At 46.0% G+C, this 21175-nt stretch overlaps 1 protein-coding gene across 1 annotated transcript in view; it reads left to right on the top strand.

Moving 5' to 3' along the window:
* Positions 1-21175, top strand: part of GABRG3 (gamma-aminobutyric acid type A receptor subunit gamma3) — a 289763-nt gene that overhangs the window by 31835 nt on the left and 236753 nt on the right. Inside the window, exon 3 of the mRNA XM_033100212.1 lies at positions 11067-11134. Within this exon, the coding sequence (XP_032956103.1) occupies positions 11067-11134 (68 nt within the window). The remainder of the gene's footprint in view (positions 1-11066; positions 11135-21175) is intronic.

Consider the following 21175-nt stretch of genomic DNA (forward strand, 5'->3'; position numbering starts at 1 on the left):
TTTATTTGGGATTTTTCTGTTTCTTGAGATACGCCTGTAATGATATAAATTTCCCTCTTAAAACTGCTTTCCCTGCATCCCAAAAGTTTTGGTGGGACGTATTTTCATTCTCATTTGTTTCTATGTATCTTTTGATCTCTCCTCTAATTTCTTCTTGGACGTGGTCGTTCCTTAAAAGTATGTTGTTTAATCTCCATGTATTTGTTGTTTTTCATGCTTTCTTTTTGCAGTTGATATCTAATTTCAAAACCTTGTGATCAGAGAATATGTTTGGTATGATTTCAATCTTCTTAAATTTGCTGAGGTTAGTTTTATGTCCCAATATATGGTCTATCCTTGAGAATGTTCCAGGTACCCTAGAAAAAAATGTATAGTCTGATGTTTTAGGATGAAGTGCTCTATAAATGTCAATTATGTGCATTTCATCTAACGTGTCATTTAGGGCTGCTATTTCATTATTTATTTTTCGTTTGGATGATCTATCCATAGCTGTCAATGATGTGTTTAGGTCCCATAGTATAATTGTGTTTTGGACAATTTCTCCCTTTACTTCTGTTAGTAGTTGCTTGGTATATTTCGGTGCTCCCTGATTGGGGGCATAAATATTGATGACTGTTATGTTTTCTTGTTGTATAGTCCCCTTTACCATTATGAAATGTCTGTCTTTGTCCCTTGTTACCTTTTTCACCCTGAGGTCTGTTTCATCTGATATCAGTATAGCTACACCTGATTTTCTCTGGATAGCATTTGTTTGGAGTGTCAATTTCCACCCTTTCACTTTGAGTCTATGCTTGTCCTTGTAGCTGAGATGCGTCTCTTGGAGACAGCATATGGTTGGGTTTAGGTTTTTGATGCAATCTGCTACTCCGTACCTTTTTATTGGTGAGTTCAGTCCATTTACATTTAGGGTGATTATTGATATGTGAGGATTTCTTATCATTGTACCTTTAGTTTTCTGGTAAGATTGTGTCTCGATTGCTTCTTTGCCATTTTCTTGTTGTCTATTATTTCTGTGTGGTGGTATTCTATGATGTTTCCCTCTGTTTCTTCTTTTATTACAGTATATATTTCAGTTCTGAATTTTTTTTGAGTCGTTATCCATAAGGTGATGTAAAAGAAAGTTTGATTTTTAGAGTATTCCATTTTTTTCAGCATTCCTACTTTCTCCATTCCCATATTCCGGTTTAGGCCTTTACTCTCCCCCTTTTTATGTTTTGGTTGCCACAAATTGTCCCTGTTGATGGTGGTCGAATAGCCTTCTTTAGTATTTCTTGTAGTGCAGGTCGTGAATTAGAAAATTCCCTCAGCTTCTGTATGTCTGGAAAGGTCTTTATTCCTCCTTCATATCTAAAGAATATCTTTGCTGGATATATTATTCTTGGCTCATAATTTCTTTCTTTCAATAGTTTGACTATTTGGTTCTACTCCATCCTGGCTTGTAGAGTTTCTGCTGAGAAATCTGATGATAATCTAATGGGCTTTCCTTTGTAGGTTACTGTCTTCTTTTTCCTGGCTGCCTTGAAGATTCTTTCTTTGTCGTTGATTTTTGACAGCTTCAATACAATATGTCTTGGAGAAGGCCTGTTGGGGTTGAGGTAATTAGGTGTTCTACTTGCTTCTTGGATTCGAGGATCCGGTCTTTCCACAAGTTTGGGAAGTTCTCGTCGACTGTTTGAATATACTCTCTGTTCCCTTTTCTCTTTCTTCTCCTTCTGGTATGCCCATTATTCTTATATTGCTTTTTCTGATGGAGTCAGAAAGTTCTTGTAGAGTTCTTTCATTTCTTTGAAGTCTCAGGTCTCTTTCTTCTTCCATCTGTGTCATTTCCATGTTTCTATCTTCTATGTCACTGATTCTTTCCTCCATCTGGTCAGCTCTACTTCCTAAGCTGGCTATTTCATTCTTAATTTCTTCTATTGAGTTCTAATCTCCAGAAATTCTATTTGGTTCTTTTTTAAAATTTTAGTCTCTTTGTTAAAATGTTCATGTTGTTCTTTAATTGTGTTTCTGAGCTCGTTAAACTGCCTGTCTGTGTTTTCTTGTATCTCGTTGAGTTTTTTCAGAACTGCAATCTTGAATTCTCTGTCATTTCAGTCACATATTTTGTTATCTTTAAGTTCATTTTCTGGAGACTTTTCACTTTCTTTCTGAACTGTCTTGTTGCCTTGGTTATTCATGGCAATTAGTGATTTATTATTTCTCTTCCTAGGCATCTACAGGAGTGGGTTCTGCACGGGTTGATAGGAAGAGGTCTTTCTTTTGTTTTCCAGTAGATGTTTGTGGAATGTTTTATTTTCTCTCCAACTGCAGCCTTTTTTTTTCTCTCTCACACTGTAGTGGTATGTTTTCTCTACACTATTCCAGCTTCTCACACAATGGGGGGATTCCCTGGAAGGTGGGCTTCTCCTCTGTTTACAGTTCACTTGGGTCATACGGCACCATGTCCCTGTGGGGATGTGGAGGGCTTCTGAAGTCCCAAAGCTCTTCCTGCACCAGATTCAGAGCCCGTATGTTTCAGCAGTTCTGTTTACTCCTGCAGGGATCCGCCCAGATAGGTGGGGCCAGGGGCGTGGTGAGTTGTGAGAGGTGGCCCAGAGCAATGGTTGTGACCACCACCACAACTGGTCCAGCTTCCACAGCTCCCTCCCCTCGGCCGGAACTAGTTGGGCTACGAATCTGTGTCTGCGGTCCACAGTTCCCAGAACTGCAAATATTCTGTTCTTTTGATCTGATACTGCTACTGTTCCACTTCTAGCATCGGGCAGGTGGGGGCGGGGTGAGCTCTGGGAGGGGAGGGAGGGGGCGGCTGGTCTCAGTGCCTAAGGCTTCTGTTCTCTGCTTGGCAGTGAGGGCTTAAACCACCGTTTTCAGCTTTCTTCTCTCAGTCTTTTCTCCGAGGTCTCTGCTGTGAGCGCTGGGTTCAGCCGTGTTATATGCTGCCCCTTCAGCCCTGTGGGCCATCAGCGGAGCCCTAGCAGTCCGAGTGCTTCCCTCTCCCTGGGCTGCGGTGGTTCCGGGACGCAGCGAGCTCGGAGCACTGAACTAGGTCTGTGGCCTGCACCTGCGTGGCCCCGTCTCCGCACTTCTCCCTTCACGATTTGCTGACCTTTAGATGAATTCAGTAGTGGGCCTCTTCGTCTTGCCTGTGTGCTGTGCAGGCAGTCCTTTGTGGAGTTATAGATGTTCAATTTGTTGTAAATTCCAGGGGAGATTTCCAGAGGCTCACCTCACGCCACCATTTTGATGACGTCTCTTCAGCTGACCTATTTCATTTCTTTTATGGTTGTGGTTTGCATGGTATATCTTTTTCTATGTTTTCTATTTCAAGCTATTTATATCTTTGAATTTAGAACGTCTTTCCTGAACACAGCGTAGTGTTTGCTCTTGTTTTTATGTCCATTTGGAAAATGTCTGCCATTTGATTGTATCGTTCAATCAGTTTACATTTGACATTATTAATATGGTTCGACTTACATGTGACATTTTTATTTTCTATGCCTCACGTCTTTTTTGTTTGTTTACTATTTTCTTTTGTATTAGGTGGATATTTTCTAGTAACACATTTTGGTTTCTTTAATGATTTTTAAAGGCTTTTTTAAAGAGCAGTTTTACATTTCCAAAATTGAGAGACAGGTACAGAGATTTCCAATGCATTTTCTGTCCCCACACATGTACACCCTCCCCCATTATCAACATCACCACAAAATGGTACATTTTTTTCCAAGGAAATATGTACATTGTTACATCATAATCACCCAGAGGCTGTAGTTGATGTTAGGGTCACTCTTGGTGGTGTACGTTCTGTGGGTTCAGACAAATGTATAATGGCATGTATCTACCATTGCAGTCTCAGGTGGTATGTTTTCACTGCCCTAAACATCCTCCGCTGCTCCTTATTGGACGCTCCCTCGCCCCACTCCTGGCAGCTGCTGATCCTTACTGCCTGCACAGTTCTGCCTTTTCCAGCATGTCATACAGTTGGAATCATACAGAATGTGGCCTTTTCAGATTGCCATCTTTCACTTAGTAACATGCATTTAAGGTTCCTCTATGTCTTCTGATGGCTTCATAACTCATTTCTTTTTAGCGCTAAACTGTATTCCATCGTCTGGATGGACCCCCGTTTATTTCTCCATCACCTACTGAAGGACATCTTGGTTGCTTCCCAGTATCAACAATTATGAATTAAGTTGCTATAAAGATCCATATGCAGGTTTTTGTGTGGATTAATGATTTTTTAATTATAGCTTTTGAATGTTTTTAGTATTTGCAAACCTACTATAATATACATCTTATCAAAATTTTTGCTACTCTTCACAATATTCATCTTAGACTATACTAACTTAATATGATTTAAATATAGAAATTTACTCTAGTAGTTCCATTGACTCACCCATTTTTGTGCTGTTATACATATTGCATCTATATATGTTACGAACCCAATAATTTCTTATAATTATTACTTTACATAATGTTACGTCTTTTAAATTACATTTACCAGTTAGGTGCAGTACTTATTTATAATTCGTGATTCTCATCATTTCTTCCTGTGGAACAGAGTTGTCATCTGGGGTCATTTTCCCCGTACAACTATGTTCTCACCTACCTCCTTTGTGTTCTTACTGTTAAATATTTCACTAGTTCTTTTGTTATTGTTAAATATATTTTGTTAAATGGATTTGTTAACAAATATAAATATACTTAGGTATATTTTATTTCAAAATATATTATTTATTATGGGCCTATATGCATTGGGGTTTTTTGCAATTGTTTTTTAAGTTAGTTAAGAAAAAAAGATGATATATGCAATTATACTGTGTCCTAATTACCTACGTAATTATCTCTGTCAGGGTTCTTTGATTTTTTTTGTTTAGATTTGAATTACTGGCTGGGGTCACTTGCTTTCTGCTTAAAGAAACAGGCCTGCTAGTAATAAATTCTCTCAGTTTTTGTTTATTTTGGAATGTCTTTATTTAGCTTTTCTTTTGAAAGTTAGTTATATTCAGCACTTTGAACATGCCAGCCCACTTCCTTCTGCTCCCCATTGTGTGACGAGAAGTCAGCTATTAACATACTTGAGTTTTCGTTGTATGTAATGTGATTTTTCTTTTCTGCTATTAAGATTTTCTCGTTTTCTTTGAGCTTTCAGCATTTTCACTGTGATGTGTGTGGATGTGGATTTCTTAGTATTTATCTTGGAGTGAGTTAAGTGTCTTAGATGTGTAAAGTGATATGTTTTCATCTAATTTGGGGAGATTTTATACTTTATTTCTTTGCATCTATTTTCTACCCCTTTCTCCTCTTCTTCTGATATATCTCTTATGCATATATTGATGTGTGTTATCCTTTATTTCTCTGAATCTCTGTTAATTTTTCTTTTTTTCTTTTTGTTCTTCAGATTCCATTCTCTTTATTAATTTATACTCAAGTTTGGTGATTCTTTCTTCCACCAGTTTAAATCTACTATCTAACCTATCTCTGAATTTTTCATTTTAGTTGTTTTTTTAAATTTTGAAATTCCCATTTCATTTGTTACCATTTCCATTTCTTTATTGATATTCTCTATTCCATGAGACTTTGTTATCATACCTTCCTTTGATTCTTTAGATATAGTTTTCTTGAGTCATTTGAACATATTTCATTCATAATCGCTATTTTGAAATCTTTGTTGAATCCAACATCTGGGATCCTTCAAAAGTGGTTTGCATTGCCTGCCTTACCGCCACCCCCACCTGCCATGTATGGGTCACGCTTTTCTGTTTATTTGAATGTCTCGTTTTTTTTTTTAACTTTACACTTTAGATACTACATTGTGACAACTCTGGATCCTAATCTTGTATCATTTAGGCATTGCTGTTGTTTTTGTTTGCTTGCTTCTTTATTTGTTTAGTGACTTACCTGTGCCAACTCTGAGAAGTCAGTTTCCTCCAGAGGAGGCAGTCTGTGACGGCCCTGCTCAGATTTCCCGTCTTCCGGTCGTCCTTCCACCCGGCTAACCAGTGGTCGCCTCTTGCCTGGGTCAGTGTTTATCCCTCAGTCTCTTTAACCAGGTGTATGTTTATCAGTGGGAGTCTGTGTGACTTCACAGCTGCTCTCTCAGTTTAGGAATTCTACAGTTTAGCTGCGGTCAGTTCGGAACTAGTGGCTCCGATATTGACCCTCCAATCACTGTGGGATGCTGCAGCCTCGGTCCTGCAGTCTTCCAGACTTCCAGGGATGCAGATGATTTCATGTAAAGCTTGCTTTCCTTAGGAATTGCCCCCACGTCAGAGTAGTTACTCAGTCAGTGTTTGCTCAATGGTTGTGTTTCAGCCCTTGTGTTAGCGAGGCTTTCGGTCCTTCTGGATGTGCCTGTTTGTGGCTTGGGGGATGTTTCAGGGTACCTCTTGTCTTGCTCTGATTGCTCCTGAGTGGGTACAGCTCAGCACATGTGCACAGAGTTTCCGACGCCCAGGCTTGACTGTGAGTCCAGGAGGACTCTTTATAGACACCTCTTTTTCTGGCTCTCTCAGTTAACCTTCTGGTGGTTCTACTGTTTTGCTTTTTGTTACCAGTGTCATAAAGCCAAGAGAGCACCGTGTTAATTGTTCTCCCAAGATCTTCACTGTTTTTAACGACCCCCTTAGGCATGGAGTTCTCCCCACTCTGCCAAACAGCGTCATCCTCCTCATGCAGGGCTGCAGGCACGTGTCCTTACCATGTTTCCCGAAAAGAAGACCGAGCTGGACAGTCAGCTGTAATGCGGCTTTAGGAGCAACAATTACTGTAAGACTCGGTCTTATTTTACTATAAGATAAGACCGGGTATAATATAATATAATATAACATGATGCTGGGTATAATATGATATAAGACCGGGTCTTATATTAATTTTTGCTCCAAAAGACGCAGGAGAGCTGATTGTCCAGCTAGGTCTTATTTTGGGGAAACAGGGTACATGCTAACGGCCTTCCTTTTCTCCTGGGAAGAATCTCTGTGACACTGAAGAGTCCTGGGGACTGGAAGAGCAGCGTGCTCCTCCCTGAGTGACACACATTTCTCCTGCACAAGCCCTGTGAGGAAGGGCATTGGTGACCCCTGGTCTTCTTGACTTGATCTATATAGAGTGGGACCCCCACCCGACAGGTGGGCAAGGCATGAGCACCTGCAGTGAGCTTCTGCTCTGTAAGGATGGCTTCGCTGGACACAGGGCACATGAGTCCTCAAGACCTAGCCTACCCGAAAGAGAATTTCTGAGAAAGGAAGCTGAGGGCAGGGACCAATCCTGGTCAGCTACCTTTCCAGGGTGAAACTGTAACCCAAGACTGAGCCTGTAGGACTAGGAGCTGTGGCTGTCTTGGCCAAACCCACCCAGCAGAGAGCTTTTGTAAAATAGATCTGGGGTGAGGCAGGTGGATCATTTTGTGGCTAAAATGCCACTGATTGTTACTGTTCTCACTGACATTTAGTAGATTTTCTTGAATTAATGTTTCTCCATGTTCTGTTTGTCATTAGGACAATGTCCCGGGACTTTCAGTTCTCCCCACACCCCGGTTTTATTGATGTGGAATTGACCAGTAAAATTCTGTAAGGTGTTTGAAGTGTGCGTTGTGATGATTCTGCCCATCTAGCTAATTAACGCATCCCTTATTACATGTATATTTTGATGAGAACATTTAAATTCTACTCTCTTAGCAAATATCAATTATACGGTACAGCGTTATCAACTATAGTCATCATGTTATACATTAGATCCTAATAATTTTCTCCAGTTCAACGACAATTGTATTTGGGTGAGAGTCTACTGAGATTCTCATTTTGCTAATCTGGAAGTTCTGTCTCTTGCTTTCATTTTTGATCAGTACTTAAAAAACATTGCTTTCTTTTCCATATTGTATGTATATATAATCGAATACTACTCAGCCATAAGAAATGATGGAACACTGCCATTTGCGGCAACATGGATGGATTTTGAGAGTATCATGCTAAGTGAAATTTAAGTCAGGTGGAAAAAGTGAAGAACCATACGTAGGATATAAACTGAAAGTAACAAACAAACAAATAAGACAAACTAATAAAAATTCATTGACACAGACAACAGTATGATTACCAGAAAAGAAGCAGGGCGGGGGTGTAGAAGAAGGTAAAAGGGGTCAAATATATGCTGACAGAAGGAGAACTGACTCTGGGTGGTGAGCACACAATGCAATATATGGATGATGTATTATAGAAATGTATACTTGAAACCTATGTAATTTTATTAACCAATATTATCCCAATAACATTAATAAAATTTTTTTTAAAAAGGACATTGCTCCTCTGTCTTCTCACTTGCATTGTTTCTGATGAGACATATGTCATATTTGTTCCTTTGTATTTTTTTTATGTTTTCCCCTTTATGGATTCTTTTAAGATTTTTCTCTTTATTATGAGAACTGAGCAATTAGATTATGATTTGCTTTGTGGTATGTTTCTCATGCTTGAGTGTCCTTGAGCTGCTTGGATTTGTGGGTTTATACTTGTTATTAAATTTTGAAAATTTCAGCCATCATTTCTCCAAGAATGTATTTTTTGTAGAATCTTCATACTGTTTTCCAGAGTGACTGCGTCATTTCACATTCCCATCAACAGTGCACAAAGGTTCCGATTTCTCCGCATCCTCGTTAACAGCTGTTGTTTCCTGTTTTGTTTTGTTTGTTTAAATAGCAGCGGTCATGATAGGTGTGAAGTATCTTATGGAGGGTTTGACTTGCATTTTCCTAATGATTCATGATGTTGAGCATCTGTTCATGTGCTTAGTGGTCATTTCTGTACCTTCTTTGGAGAAATGTCTGTGTCCTTTGCCCATTTTAAAATCACGTTGTTTGCTTGTTTGTTGTTGAGTTTTAGGAGTTCTTTTTATATTCTGGATATTAACCCCTTATCAGATATATGATTTGCAGCTATTTCTCCCGTTCTGTGGGTTTCCTTTCCACTCTGTGGATCGTGCCCTTTAATGCACAGAAGTATTTAATTTTGATGTACTCCAATTTACTTATTCTTTCTTTTTGTTGCCAGTACTTTTGGTGTCATATCCAAGAAATCATTGCCAGGTCCGATGTTGTAAAGCTTCCCCCCTATGTTTTCTTTTAAGAATTTTGTAGTTTCAGGCCTTCGCTTTAGGTCTTTGATCCGTTTTGAATTAATTTTTTGTATATTTTGTTAGGTAAGGGTCCAAGTTGATTCTTTTGCATGTGGATATCCAGTTGTGCCAGCACCATTTGTTGAAAAGACTGTCCTTTCCCCATTCAGTGGACTTGGAGCCCTTGTCGAAGATACTGTCAGAGCTTAATCCTGAGTCTGAATTGTAAACCATGAGCTGCTGGAGGCCAGTCTCTCTCCTGGGAACCACTGTCGGCCTCTGTCCTAGCTGCTGCTTCTACTTTAGCCTGATGCTGCTTTAAAGTGCTCAAAACAGTTAATTTCCCCCAAGTTTTGTGTGCATATGTGTGTGTGTGTGTGTGTTCCAAACTCCTACCTCTTAACACCATTATTGCACTATTGCATGTAATACTCATTTGGCATTTCCCAGTTCCAGTTGGTAAGGCTTTATCTCTACAGGTCCTTTTTATTTAATGCTATTAAAAGCTCTAGAAACCAAAAGTCTAACAAATACCATGAAACAACCAGAAAAGTCTCTTGTAAAAAGTAGAGCCTCAGTTGCCTGACTTAACACAGCCTGTTGAATGATGTGACTAAAGCTTCTGCTGTTTGGAGACAGAATACTTGCTGAGTCCAGTTAAGTTGAGGGAAGATGCTACTTATTCTGCATAGTAGTTAGCTCTAAGCTCAGTCAAAAATGAAGAATAGTTCTTTCGTGGGATTTAAGCTCTATACACAGAGCACATAGAATTGTGTTGGGGTGTTTTCCAAAATGCCAGCAGCTCTTTGACGTTAACATGACTTGGTTGTACTGACAGCCATTGAATAGTCAGCTCAGATTCATGACCACTGTTGTCATGCTCGTGGAGGTCTGGAAAACATGGCTCTGGCCACAACGGCTGCATCTGCAATTTAACAAGAGCCTGTGAGCTTGGAAGTGCCACTCACAGTTCCAAAAGTAGAGTGCAGAAGTCCATTTGTGAATGACGGTTTTGTAGTGAAACCGAAGGGAGCTCATTGAAATAATTGCAGATATAATCACTCCTGTTTCCATAGAAACAATTCAGTTCATGATCAGAGGTTCAGCCGCGCGTCCATGTTTCGCCTGGGTAGAAATATTCTGAAATTGGAGCTGTCCTGCCCTTTGTCAGTCGCTGAGTTCTGTCTCCCCTTCAGAGGGCATGGCCGCGACTCAGAGGCCTGTGCCTCATCCAGCTCATTCCTCGTCTCCCCAATGCCACGGCTGCCAAAGAAAGAGAAACTGGCTTCTTTAAGACAAAATGAGCCCATTTGACCTCTGATGTGCAATGTAAGATATTACAGTTTCTCATTATGTAACTTGTACGCTCTCATCATTGAAACTGTAGCTCCTTGACTTACCCAAGCATTATTCTTTTCTAAGTTATTGGGTCTCAAGGCTGTGATATGTGTCTGTGTGTCTTTCAGTTACAGGGATAATGGTAATCAGTATTCTTATTCTCCTCTGATGTGTGTACTCTCCAGATTTGCGCTTTGAGTCACTTCACTCTGGAACGACAGGCAGCCAGATGATGAATAAATACGAATATGAAACATAAATACGAACCATCCCTGATATTGCTCATCATGTGGGTTTGGCTTTATGCAGAATGTTGACATTAAATTACTTATTCACTGCCTTACAGGTTACGTTTTTATACGTCCTTTGCCATATAATCAGCCTCCCAAATGTCACAGAATAGCTTAATAGTCACATCACGGCCACTTGCAGTGTGTAAATGTCCTGTTTTCCTAGAACTTCTTAAACACGAGTAAGAATCTCTCGCCCTTTGGGAACTTTAGAAAGAGAGGCAGACAGGGCTGGAAGTGTGACAGCAAGGCGCCCCTTTGCACAGTCAGAGGAGGGCGAGCGGCGCAGGCCCTGGTCTCACGGGCACGAAGCACTAACACGTGCGTTTCTCTCCGCAGTCAGACCCACCGTGATCGACGTCGACACCTACGTGAACAGCATTGGGCCAGTGTCATCGATAAACATGGTAAGACCTTCTTCTTTTCTGCCTGATGGGCTCTGACTCATGCTCCCTTACACTATATGTTACACATATATAACAGTGGGTTTCTGTTCCAGGTGTATTGTGCAGGTTTAGAACTCACAGTCGACTTCGTAAGTCTGTCGCATGTGTTGGTAGTTGGAACTCTTGAAAATGGTAAAATTCAAGGAGTGGAGCTTGTGACAGTGACCATGGCACACACTAGGGATTAAAAAGCATCTCACACACACCCCCAACGACGCGTTCTCCACATGTATTTCCTGCGCGGGGATTTTCAGATAAGACTGTTTGCAATTGCGCAGTTCTCAGCTCTCTCTGATCCCCTTATATTAGGGGTGGATATAAATGCCAGCTTTTTGGCTCGTAGTTTATTTTTTCAAGATCCAGAAGACCTGCCTTTTCTCAGAAAAGGATCTGAGGTTACCCAGCTTATACTTCTGTCTTTAGTTTGAACTCTGAGGGTAAATAAGTTGCCGTTTTTAAAAAATTCTAATTTAATTTTATTATTAGTTATGTGCCCTTTTTTATGGGAGAAAGTATGGCATTAAGGATGCGATTTCCCGGAGTACTGTGTTGTCACAGATCTGTCAGCAGAATGACCTCCAGGGGAACGTGTTTGCCATGGAGAAGAAGGCTTCCCCGTGACAAGCGCGTAGCCATTTGGGAGGGTGCTGTGTTGGAATCCATCAGTGTGATGCTTCCTGCAGCAGCGTCCCGCAGGCTGACAGCTGGGGGGTGGCCTGCTGGGTGCTGGGTGCTGAGGCTTCCTCGTGTGTCTCTGCTGCCCACTGGCTCCTGGATTCGGCTCATGTGACGCTGAGGGTGGGAACTGCCAAGACGCAGCCACAGATGCTGTCCATCCGTTTCCTGTCCTGCGGTTGGAAGCAGTCCCTGCAAAGTGAGCAGCAAATCGTTTCTTTCCATTGCCAGGTATTGAAGTGTTCCTGTCTTCTCTGATGATATAAAGGTTCCATGTACATAAAGGGACACGTATGGGTGACTCACCTAGAAATCCAGCCATGTCCCCATAAACTGGAAACGGGTTGTCAGCATAGAGGTGAAATGGCTGTGGACTGAGGCGCAGGTGGTAAGCCTGCACCCCTTTCCCTTGTGAGGAGTTAGTTGGTTGATCGCCTGCAGAGAGTGCGCTCTTCTCAGTTTGTTTCGTGTTCTGGCATATTATATGCTTACATTAGTGCCACAACACTCTATTTGGCACCTTTATGTCGACCGTTCATTTACGTGTAACACTGAAAAAGCAATGCCTTCCTGCGCTCCGCAGACGTCCGTAAGCCTCCGCCGACAGCCCCTGCGTGCCACGTCCTGGGCTGGCGCTGGCACCAGTGAGCAAGGTCCGCTTCCTCCGGTGCACGGGCAGGTCCAGACCCACCCACCAGCCTGCAGGGGCCGCGGGGGCCAGAGCAAGGCAGCTCCGGGCTGAACAGACCCGAGGGGTCACCGACAGCCCCCAGCAGGTTTCACAGGGCCCGTGAGGCATGAGCTTCTGAGTTGTCCTTTTGCTTTAACTTACGTTTTCGTTTTTTCAAAGACATATTTTTTTTAGAGCAGTTTTAGTTCCCAGCAAAATGTAGAGGAAAGTCTATACACTTCCCATGTAGCCTCTGTGCTGACACGTGCAGTGTCCCATTGTGAGCACCCCCACCAGAGGGTACATTTGTCACGATCTGTGGACCTGCCCTGATGCCACACCATCATCACCCACATCCACAGTTCACAGCAGGCCTCGCTCTTGGCACACACTCCATGGGTTTGGACGAATGCCTGGGGCGTGTGGCTACCATTCTGGGAGCCACAGAGTTGTATCACTGTCCTAACTCCCTCTGTGTGCAGCTGCCTCCTGAGGGACAAGCTTTTCTAACCTTTGTGCTCTCAGCACTTCGCTTGGAAGTCACGGGGACAAAGGGTTACTTCTCACGTTGCACCCAAGAGCACTTGACATTCTGCAAGAGGACAGAGCGGGGACAAACCCAGTGGCTGGGCCTGGAGGCAGGCAGGCTGCACTTTCGCTCCCGCAGGGCTGGGACACTGCTCCCAGGTCACTGAGGTCCCCACTGCTGGCAAGTGGGGTATGGGCAGCATTGTTGGGGGCCAAACACACGTTCACGGTGGCCTCTCCGGTCGCTTGCAAAGCATCCTGTGATTTTATAAGCCTGTGACACAAAGCAGGAGTTTGATTTTGTAAAACGGAAGAAGCTCTTTTAGAATTTCTCCAACCGGTAATCTGCCAGTGACATAACCACTCACCGTTTGTCTCCAGGCTCTCTAATCCACCCCAGCCTTCCCGCTCATGAGGCTGGAGTCAAAAGATAGGCTCGTCCTTGGATTTGTGCGCGGAAATGGAAAGGAATTGGAGTTCTCAAAGAAAGCAAAATACTGTTTCCCCTGGTTTTTTTGGCTTCAGAGTTACAAGATAGAGATTTTGAGAAAGATTTGAATGTGGAAAGCAATTAAGGTTTAAGCATTTGAAAGCATTTGTAAGAGAGAGAAAAGTGACCCAATGAATTCAGTCCCTGTCTCTTTCTCCTGAAATAGTCCAGCTTCCTCTGAGCGACTGTGTCCTGTGGGACTGGCCAGCAGACGCTGTCTCTGTGAGAGGCCGTGTGGCAGTCCCCATGCAGCGTTCCTAGACTGTTCCCTGAAAGCCTCTCTCGGACAGGGTTGGACGGACTACAAGCGCCCAAAAAGAGAGCACTTCAGATGCTGTATGCATCAGACTCAACACTCCTTATTCTAAAAATCCTACATTTGAGCATCGTGTGTGTGCATGTGTGTGCATGTATGTTAAGCTGTGCTGCAGCCATGAGCCTGACCTCTCCCTAGATCCCCTGTGGCCATCCAGTAACTTTTCCTCACTCAGCAAATTCTTATCGAAACTTCCTAACTTGTCCACCCAAATTCCTCCTGGTTTCCATATTCTCAGCAACATACTCGTTTACAAAATCAGCCCGTCCAAACCAACTAACCAACTAACCAACCAACAAGGTCTAGGTCGTGTTTGACTTTGTGTCTTTTGCGTTTTGAATAAGTGTTGTCACCACATATGCTGGCCTGGTGATCCGACCAGCACGAAGCTTCAGCACTCACGTCACGTCTGCACCTACAGGGAGGCACAGCAAGAGAAGTGCCATCAGTCTGAAGGCTTAGGTTACCGCAGCTTCTCTCTAGCAGGGTTGTCCCGCACTCTTCCCGTGAGTCTTCACCTGAAGGAGGAAAGGATGAAACCCTTCACGTCTTCAGAACTGTTCTGTTCAGGGTCTTATTTTGTGGTGCCTGATTTCTCTAGAGGAAACTGAGGCCGAGAGCCAAAGCTGACCTCAGTGAGTCAGGACGTAGTACGCAGGTGGCCTAGCTTGATGCAAAGGACCGTCCTTGTGGGTCCCTTCTGTGTCCCCACTGTCACCTGCTGATGTTCATTGATTATCACCTGGACTAGAGAATTTCAGTAGAACAGCTCTGCAGCCCTCCCCCCATTTCCTAAATTCTTACACAGAACCTACGTACATAAACAGGGGAGTTGGAGGTTGTCTGACGCATGTTGGAGGAGGGAGCTGGAGCTCCCTGACCCCGTTCCACCACCTCAGGGAGCCACCCACCTCCTGGGGCCCAGGGAACCCCATCTGAGAACCCCTGCCCTAGCACACTGGGGCCCGCCCTGCTACTCCAGCCACTTCCTCCTCCAGCCCCTGACAGGGCTGCGGGCACCTTGCCAACGGGCAAGGGCAGAGTGAGCCCTTGGCCTGTGTGGAGGCCTCTGAGGAAGCCCCGCCCCCTTCCTGGGGCATGCGCTGGCAGCTGCCCACCTTTCCAGCCTGCCCCTTCCCATCCACCTCGCAGGCGCATGGTGGGGGCGTCTTGCTGCAGGATACTCCCGGCCCCTCCTCCTCACACCTCGGTGGCCCCTCTGCTTCCGCGCTCAGCTCCAAACGCCCTGCCCTGGAGGTCCGTCTCCCCACAGGCACAGGGGACATGTGCCTTGGCTGGCGCTGTCGCCTCCACCAGACATGCTGAGCTCCTCTCGGCCTGTATAGCTTCGCTCCGTCACCCCGCCCTGGGCAGGGCCCCGTCCCAGCGGGGCCACAAGCCTGTGCATGTGTGTGATGCACACTTACCATAGATCACTGTCGGTTTGTCCCCTGTAGGTTTGTGCGTTGTGCTTGGTCACAGGCGCTGAGGGCAGGGCTGCTGCGTTTGTGTCACCGGCCTCGGCTTGGTGACCGACCGTCAGCAGACTCACTGACTAGCTTCTATTCCCGCTGAATCCCCGATTTGCGTCTGCTCCGTTCTGCCTGCTGGGATTATTTCCGGCTTCCCAGCCCACCCTCAGCTCCCCCCACCCCTTGGGAAGCCAGGCAGAGCTGCCTGTGGACTTAAACTAGGGGGGGTACCCGCTGTTCTGTCACGCAGGAAGCACATTTCCCCTTGTGCTTGGGTGTGAGAAATATGTTCTCCATCGCGTGTCCTTCCCCGCCAGGCCAGGGCTGTGCAGCAGCTGTAACTTACCTCTGGCTGCGTGCCGTGTTGTCCCAGCTCGGGCGCTTCAAACACCTTTCTTACTCGCAGTTTATGTGACTCAGACTCCACTCTGAGATCTCGCATAGGCTGCAAACGAGGCTGGCCGTGGTCGGGGAATCTGCTGCCACCGTCACTCGCAGGGTTGCGGCAGGACTCAGTGTCTTACGGGCCATTGGAATGAGGGTTCAGTGCCTTCCTCAGCCACACTCATTCCTGCAGCTGGGCCTCTCCCCCGGGCCGGGCGCTGGTGGTGTCAGCGGGGTTGGGGTGGAGACACACAGAGACAGAGAGTGAGACGGGCAAGAGGAAAGAGGGAGAGGACAGGAGATAGGAGAAACAGAGAGAGGAGACAGGCAGACAGAAAAGGAGGGGAGGAGAGAGGACAAGAGGGGGAAGAGATGGGTTTTCCCGTCTCACCTGGGAGCGATGCCACACCAGTTCCACCCTGTTCTGTCAGGAACATATCAATCACTAGGTCCGACCCTCACGAAAATGGGGGTCTACTCCAGGGCTGGGATGCAAGGACGGGGAGATATCTGGGAGCCGTTTTAGAAGCTGGTGGCCACACACCTGTTTTGTGTCAATCACTTGTACCAGGAGCAAAACCAGACATGGCCTCTGAAGTCAAAGAGATAAACCCTAGAAGATGCAGTAGTCATGTATTCACGCAGCCACTGAAGTAGAGTATGGTACATGTTGAAACGGGTGGTTTGAGGAAATGCAGTGAGCGGCCCTGAGAGCTCTGGGGAGCTGGAGGGATGCGTTTATGGTCACCTGGTGGAAGGGGGGCATTGGGCATGCTGGGCGAGGCGGGGGCACAGCCGAGCAAAGCCCTCGTGCTCACTGCTGCAGGGCACACGCAGGCCCCCAGAGAAGGGCAGCAGACAAGCTCAGTCCCTCATGCCCCGTCCTTACGGCCTTGCCTAGCGGTGTGGCTCAGCCACTTCCTCTTCTGGAGTGCACCTCATGTCCACTGCAGGATAAACTGTCCAGAGTGAAAGAAATGATGGATGCTTGGGCAACAATCAATTTCAGCAGCTTCCCGCTGGAGCGCAGAGCCATAAATCTGCAGAAATCGCTGTGTATCACAAGGCGTCCGCAACGTCACAACTGCACTTTATCAAAGGCAGACAGATGGACACTCAGGGAAGGAGAAGGAAAGGAAGTAGTGTCCGCTGAGCTCCCAGGACACATCAGACCATTAACCCCGTTGCGTCATTTCGTCACTGAGCCCAGAAGTTGGTGTTTCTGGGGTCTTTTCAGGGACGGGGCCCAGGGCAGTTAGATGCTGGACCGAAACCCATGCCCAGGGCTGTCTGCTCCAGGCAGCATGCGCTGTCCTTGCAGCAAAACAAATCCCCACCAACCAGCGACGAATTCTAACAGGCTAACTTTGGGGCCGTTTCAGTGTCCTCCTCTGCAAATGGCGATGCCAGTTAGGTTTGCTGTGTCACAGCAGGTGGTGGTTGTAGCCGATCAGAGTTCAGGGTGGTAAGGGGAGCAGGCAGGCAGCCCGAGTCCTCATGGATTCCTTATAACGGCCCCTACTCCCTCGGTTTCCATGTGGCTTAGTGCTCTGGTAGCTCCTGTGCCATTTCCTCTTTAGGGGACAGCTGGCCCTTCGTGCTTCTTTCACTCTTTAATACATTGATTGGAAATTCTTTGAAGTGCTGTTTCAAAGCCACCTCATGTTCACGTCTCATTTCTTCTGAATGTGGGAGGGATGTTTGTGCAGGGCTGGAAATAGGCACCTGCTTATCAAACAGGCTTCCAGTGTGGGAGGGACAGAGAACATCTGGGACACTTTTGCCCCAGCCCTGTCCCTGCAGAGGGAAAGTGTCACCGAGCACATCTCACAGACACTGGGGGCAAGTGGGGGGCTTCTACCCATTGTACCCAAACCAGAGGTTCTCGTGCTCGTCCCCAAGAGTGCTTCTTGTTTTATGTATTTCATCATCTAAAATCTTTCTGTAGTGACTCCTCTCTTCCCACTGTGGATGCAGGAAAACCGCCTAAGATGGTGTCTGCAGGAGGGCCGTATAGTTCCAGTTGCTGACTCAGCTTGTTGTTGCGTAATTTTTCACACTTGCCTACTTTCCGGAGATAACCGGCACATCCAGTTAAGCCCCAATGTCTGGGGATCCTTGGGTGGTTGTGCTCTGAGGAATGTGCTGGGTGAGTTCTCGTCTTCAGCGAGACCTTCCAGTCTCACGTTTCCGCTGGCATCACCAAGGAATGAAAAGGCCAGGGCTGCACTATCATGTGAAGGGTGCCGCACAGGCCGTCAGAATTCCCTGCCCTCACTGACCACCTTGTCCCCGTCACTGTGATTCTTAGGCACCGGCTGTCATTTTGATGAACAGAGATGTACCCACCGCCTGCTTAGCAGGAGCCATCACGTCCTATCAGAACTAATCAGACAAATCAGCTCTGTGTCCGCGATGCTCGGTTCTCCCTTGTGTGTTGCGTGTGGAAGTGTTTGGCTGAGAGACAAGGGCGCTTCCCTTTGCATCGATGTTTATTGATTGATTTAGGAAAAAGGGACCATCAATCCTGGAGACACATTTGTACAGTTTCCGGTTCATCAAGTGTAGACTTTGCAAGCATCCTCAATAAACCAGTTTTCGGCTACCGTGAATCATGGTCAGGCTGTGTTTTAAAAGAAATAAGCTGGAAATAATCGTAAGTTTGCTATTGGGTTGCTATGAACTTCGCTGATCTGGGAGACGCAGCATGAGTCTGCTCCCAGGCTAAAAATGAAGTCACGGTGGGTGACCTGAGTCTAGAAGACACCATTTAATTGTACACTTTATCTTTATTTGGATCTATTAGGTTTTAATCAGCGGTCATCTTGCTAAATGTTTGGAACCTAGATAACAAAATTTAATTTGTGAAACAACTGAATTACAGAAAATGAGAGAATCAGATGAACAGGGATCCAAACAATGAATTGAAAAGAGCTCATTTATATTTAGTAACATGATGACACAAGCAGCTGGTGAGGGAGGGGTGAGGTGACACCCTGGGGGTGCTGGAGGGGACCTCCATCTGGGGATGCAGGGGCTAGAAGGGGCCCAGAGATGCTGTCACCATGATGTGACCGTGGCAGCCCTGGGCTCAGACTCCTCCAGCCAGGGTAAGGTCAGGGCCTGGGATTGGCCCAGAGCTGGGGTTCTGCCCCTCCACACCTGCCCCTGTGCCCAGGCACATGCCACCTCAGGACCTGGTCCTCCGCCCCTGTTTGTCTTCATCTCCTGCAGGTCTTTGATGGCGTGGTCCCTGCACAGGAGGTCTTCCCTGAGCCCCATGTCCCCCCTCTCTGTTTTACTTCCTGACACTTGGGGTTCTGCTGGCACAGCTGTTCCTGGCTTCTGTCCAGAGCCTCGGGGTGCCCTGCACCCACTGCTGCATACACCTCCTCTGGACACACATCTGTGGGAGGAAGGCTGCACTCAGATGGGAGGGAAGGGTGTGGCCTTGAGGTCAGCGATGACAAGGGATGAGCTGCCCTCGGCAGGCGGCTGCTGGCCGAGCGCACGAGGCCCACGGACCCTGTGTGGGTCCAGGGCGCAGTGTTACTGTCTTCCCATCCTTCACAGTTTTGGACCAAGGGGCCCGCATATTTTATTTTGCACTTAGCCCCACAAGTTATGGATGCAGCCCCGCTCCTGGTAAGTCTGTGCCTTCAAGCAGTGGCTTTGTTTCCCTTGACCTGGTCACACAGCCTGTAATTCCACAAATTAGAGAGAGTCACCTGAGCAGGCGGTTATGCAGTCGCATTATTCCCAAATCTTCCTGGAGGACCTGCTAGCTCTTGGTGTGCACATCATTTGTTTCAGTGCCTTCCAGTTTCTAATTTTCCAGTTTCTAATGTAGGCACTCATTTCCTCCCCAAGGGCCTTACCAGTCACTCACTTGAGCTGGGGACCGACTATAGTAACGTGGAGCCACACACGTGGTTAGTTGGGGCGCCTGCACTGCAGACACCCTGAGATGACAGCAGTAGTCAGTTATGGGATGAGGCAAACCGGGGCTCACATCCTAAGTCCCAATGATTGAATGTCATGCTTCTCATTTCCCATATTTCAAAAGTGGACACAGTAAAACATCTGTGGAGTAGAAAAAATTGATGACGTCATAAAAACGGCAGCATGAGGTGACCCTCTTGAAATCTCCCCTGGAATTTACAACAAATTGAACAGCTGTAACACCACAAAGGACTCCTGCGCAGCAGAAAGGCAAGACTAAGAAGCCCACCACTGAAATCATCTAAAGGTGGGCAAATTGCGCAAGCCGGGGAGGGAGGGAAGGGAGACGTGTGGAGACGGGGCTGCGCGGGCGCAGGACGCAGACCTGGCTCAGTGCTCCGAGCTCGCTGCATCCCGGAGCTACCGCAGCTGCGGGAGAGGGAAGCACTCGGACTGCTAGGGCTCCGCTTCTGGCCCACAGGGCTGAGGGGGGCAGTATATAACACGGCTGAACCCAACGCTCACGGCAGAGACCTCAGAGCAAAGACTGAGGGAAGAGGCTGAAAATGGTGGTTTAAGCCCTCATTGCCCCAGAGAACGGAAGCCTTAGGCACTGAGACTAGCCGCCCCCTCCCTGCCCTCCCAGAGCTCACCCCGCCCCCACCTGCCCGGTGCTAGAAGCAGAACAGTAGCAGTGTCAGATCAAAAGAACGGAATATTTGCAGTTCAGAGAACTGTGGACCGCAGACACAGATTCGCAGCCCTACTACTTCTGGCAAAGGGGAGGGAACCGTGGAAGCAGGACCGGCTCTGGTGGTGGTCGCCGCCATTGCTCTGAGTCACCTCTCACAACTCACCCCACCCGTGTCCCCACCTATCTGGGCAGGTCCCTGCAGGAGTAAACAGAGCTGCTGAAACACTTGGGCTCTGAATCTGGTGCAGGAAGAGCTTTGGAACTTCAGAAGCTCTCCACATCCCTCTAAGAGGGGGCGCTGTATGACCCAGAGGAGAAGCCTGCCTTCCAGGGAATCCCCCTGTTGTGTGAGAAGCCGGAATAGTGCAGAGAAACATAACACTACAGTGTGAGAGAGAATAAAAGGCTGCAGTCGGAGAGAAAATAAAACATTCTACAAACACCTACTGGAAAACAAAAGAAAGACATTTTTCTATCAACCTGTTGCAGAACCCACTCCTGTAGATGTCTAGGAAGAGAAATAATAAATCATTAATTGCCATGAATAACCAAGGTAACAAGACAGCTCAGAAAGAAAATGAAGTCTCTGGAAAAAGAACTTAAAGATATGGAAATCTGTGACTTAAATGATAGAGAATTCATGATTGTATTTATCAAAAACCTCAACGAGATGCAAGAAAACACAGATAGGCAGTTTAATAAACTCAAACACAAAGAACCAAATGAACATTTTACCAAAGAGATTGAAATTTAAAAAAGGAACTAAATAGAATTTCTGGAGATTAAGAACTCAATAAAAGAAATGAAAAGTGAAATAGCCAGCGTAGGTAG

This window comes from Rhinolophus ferrumequinum, chromosome 28 (genome assembly GCF_004115265.2).
Source record: "Rhinolophus ferrumequinum isolate MPI-CBG mRhiFer1 chromosome 28, mRhiFer1_v1.p, whole genome shotgun sequence".
In the NCBI taxonomy this organism is placed as follows: Eukaryota; Metazoa; Chordata; class Mammalia; order Chiroptera; family Rhinolophidae; genus Rhinolophus; species Rhinolophus ferrumequinum.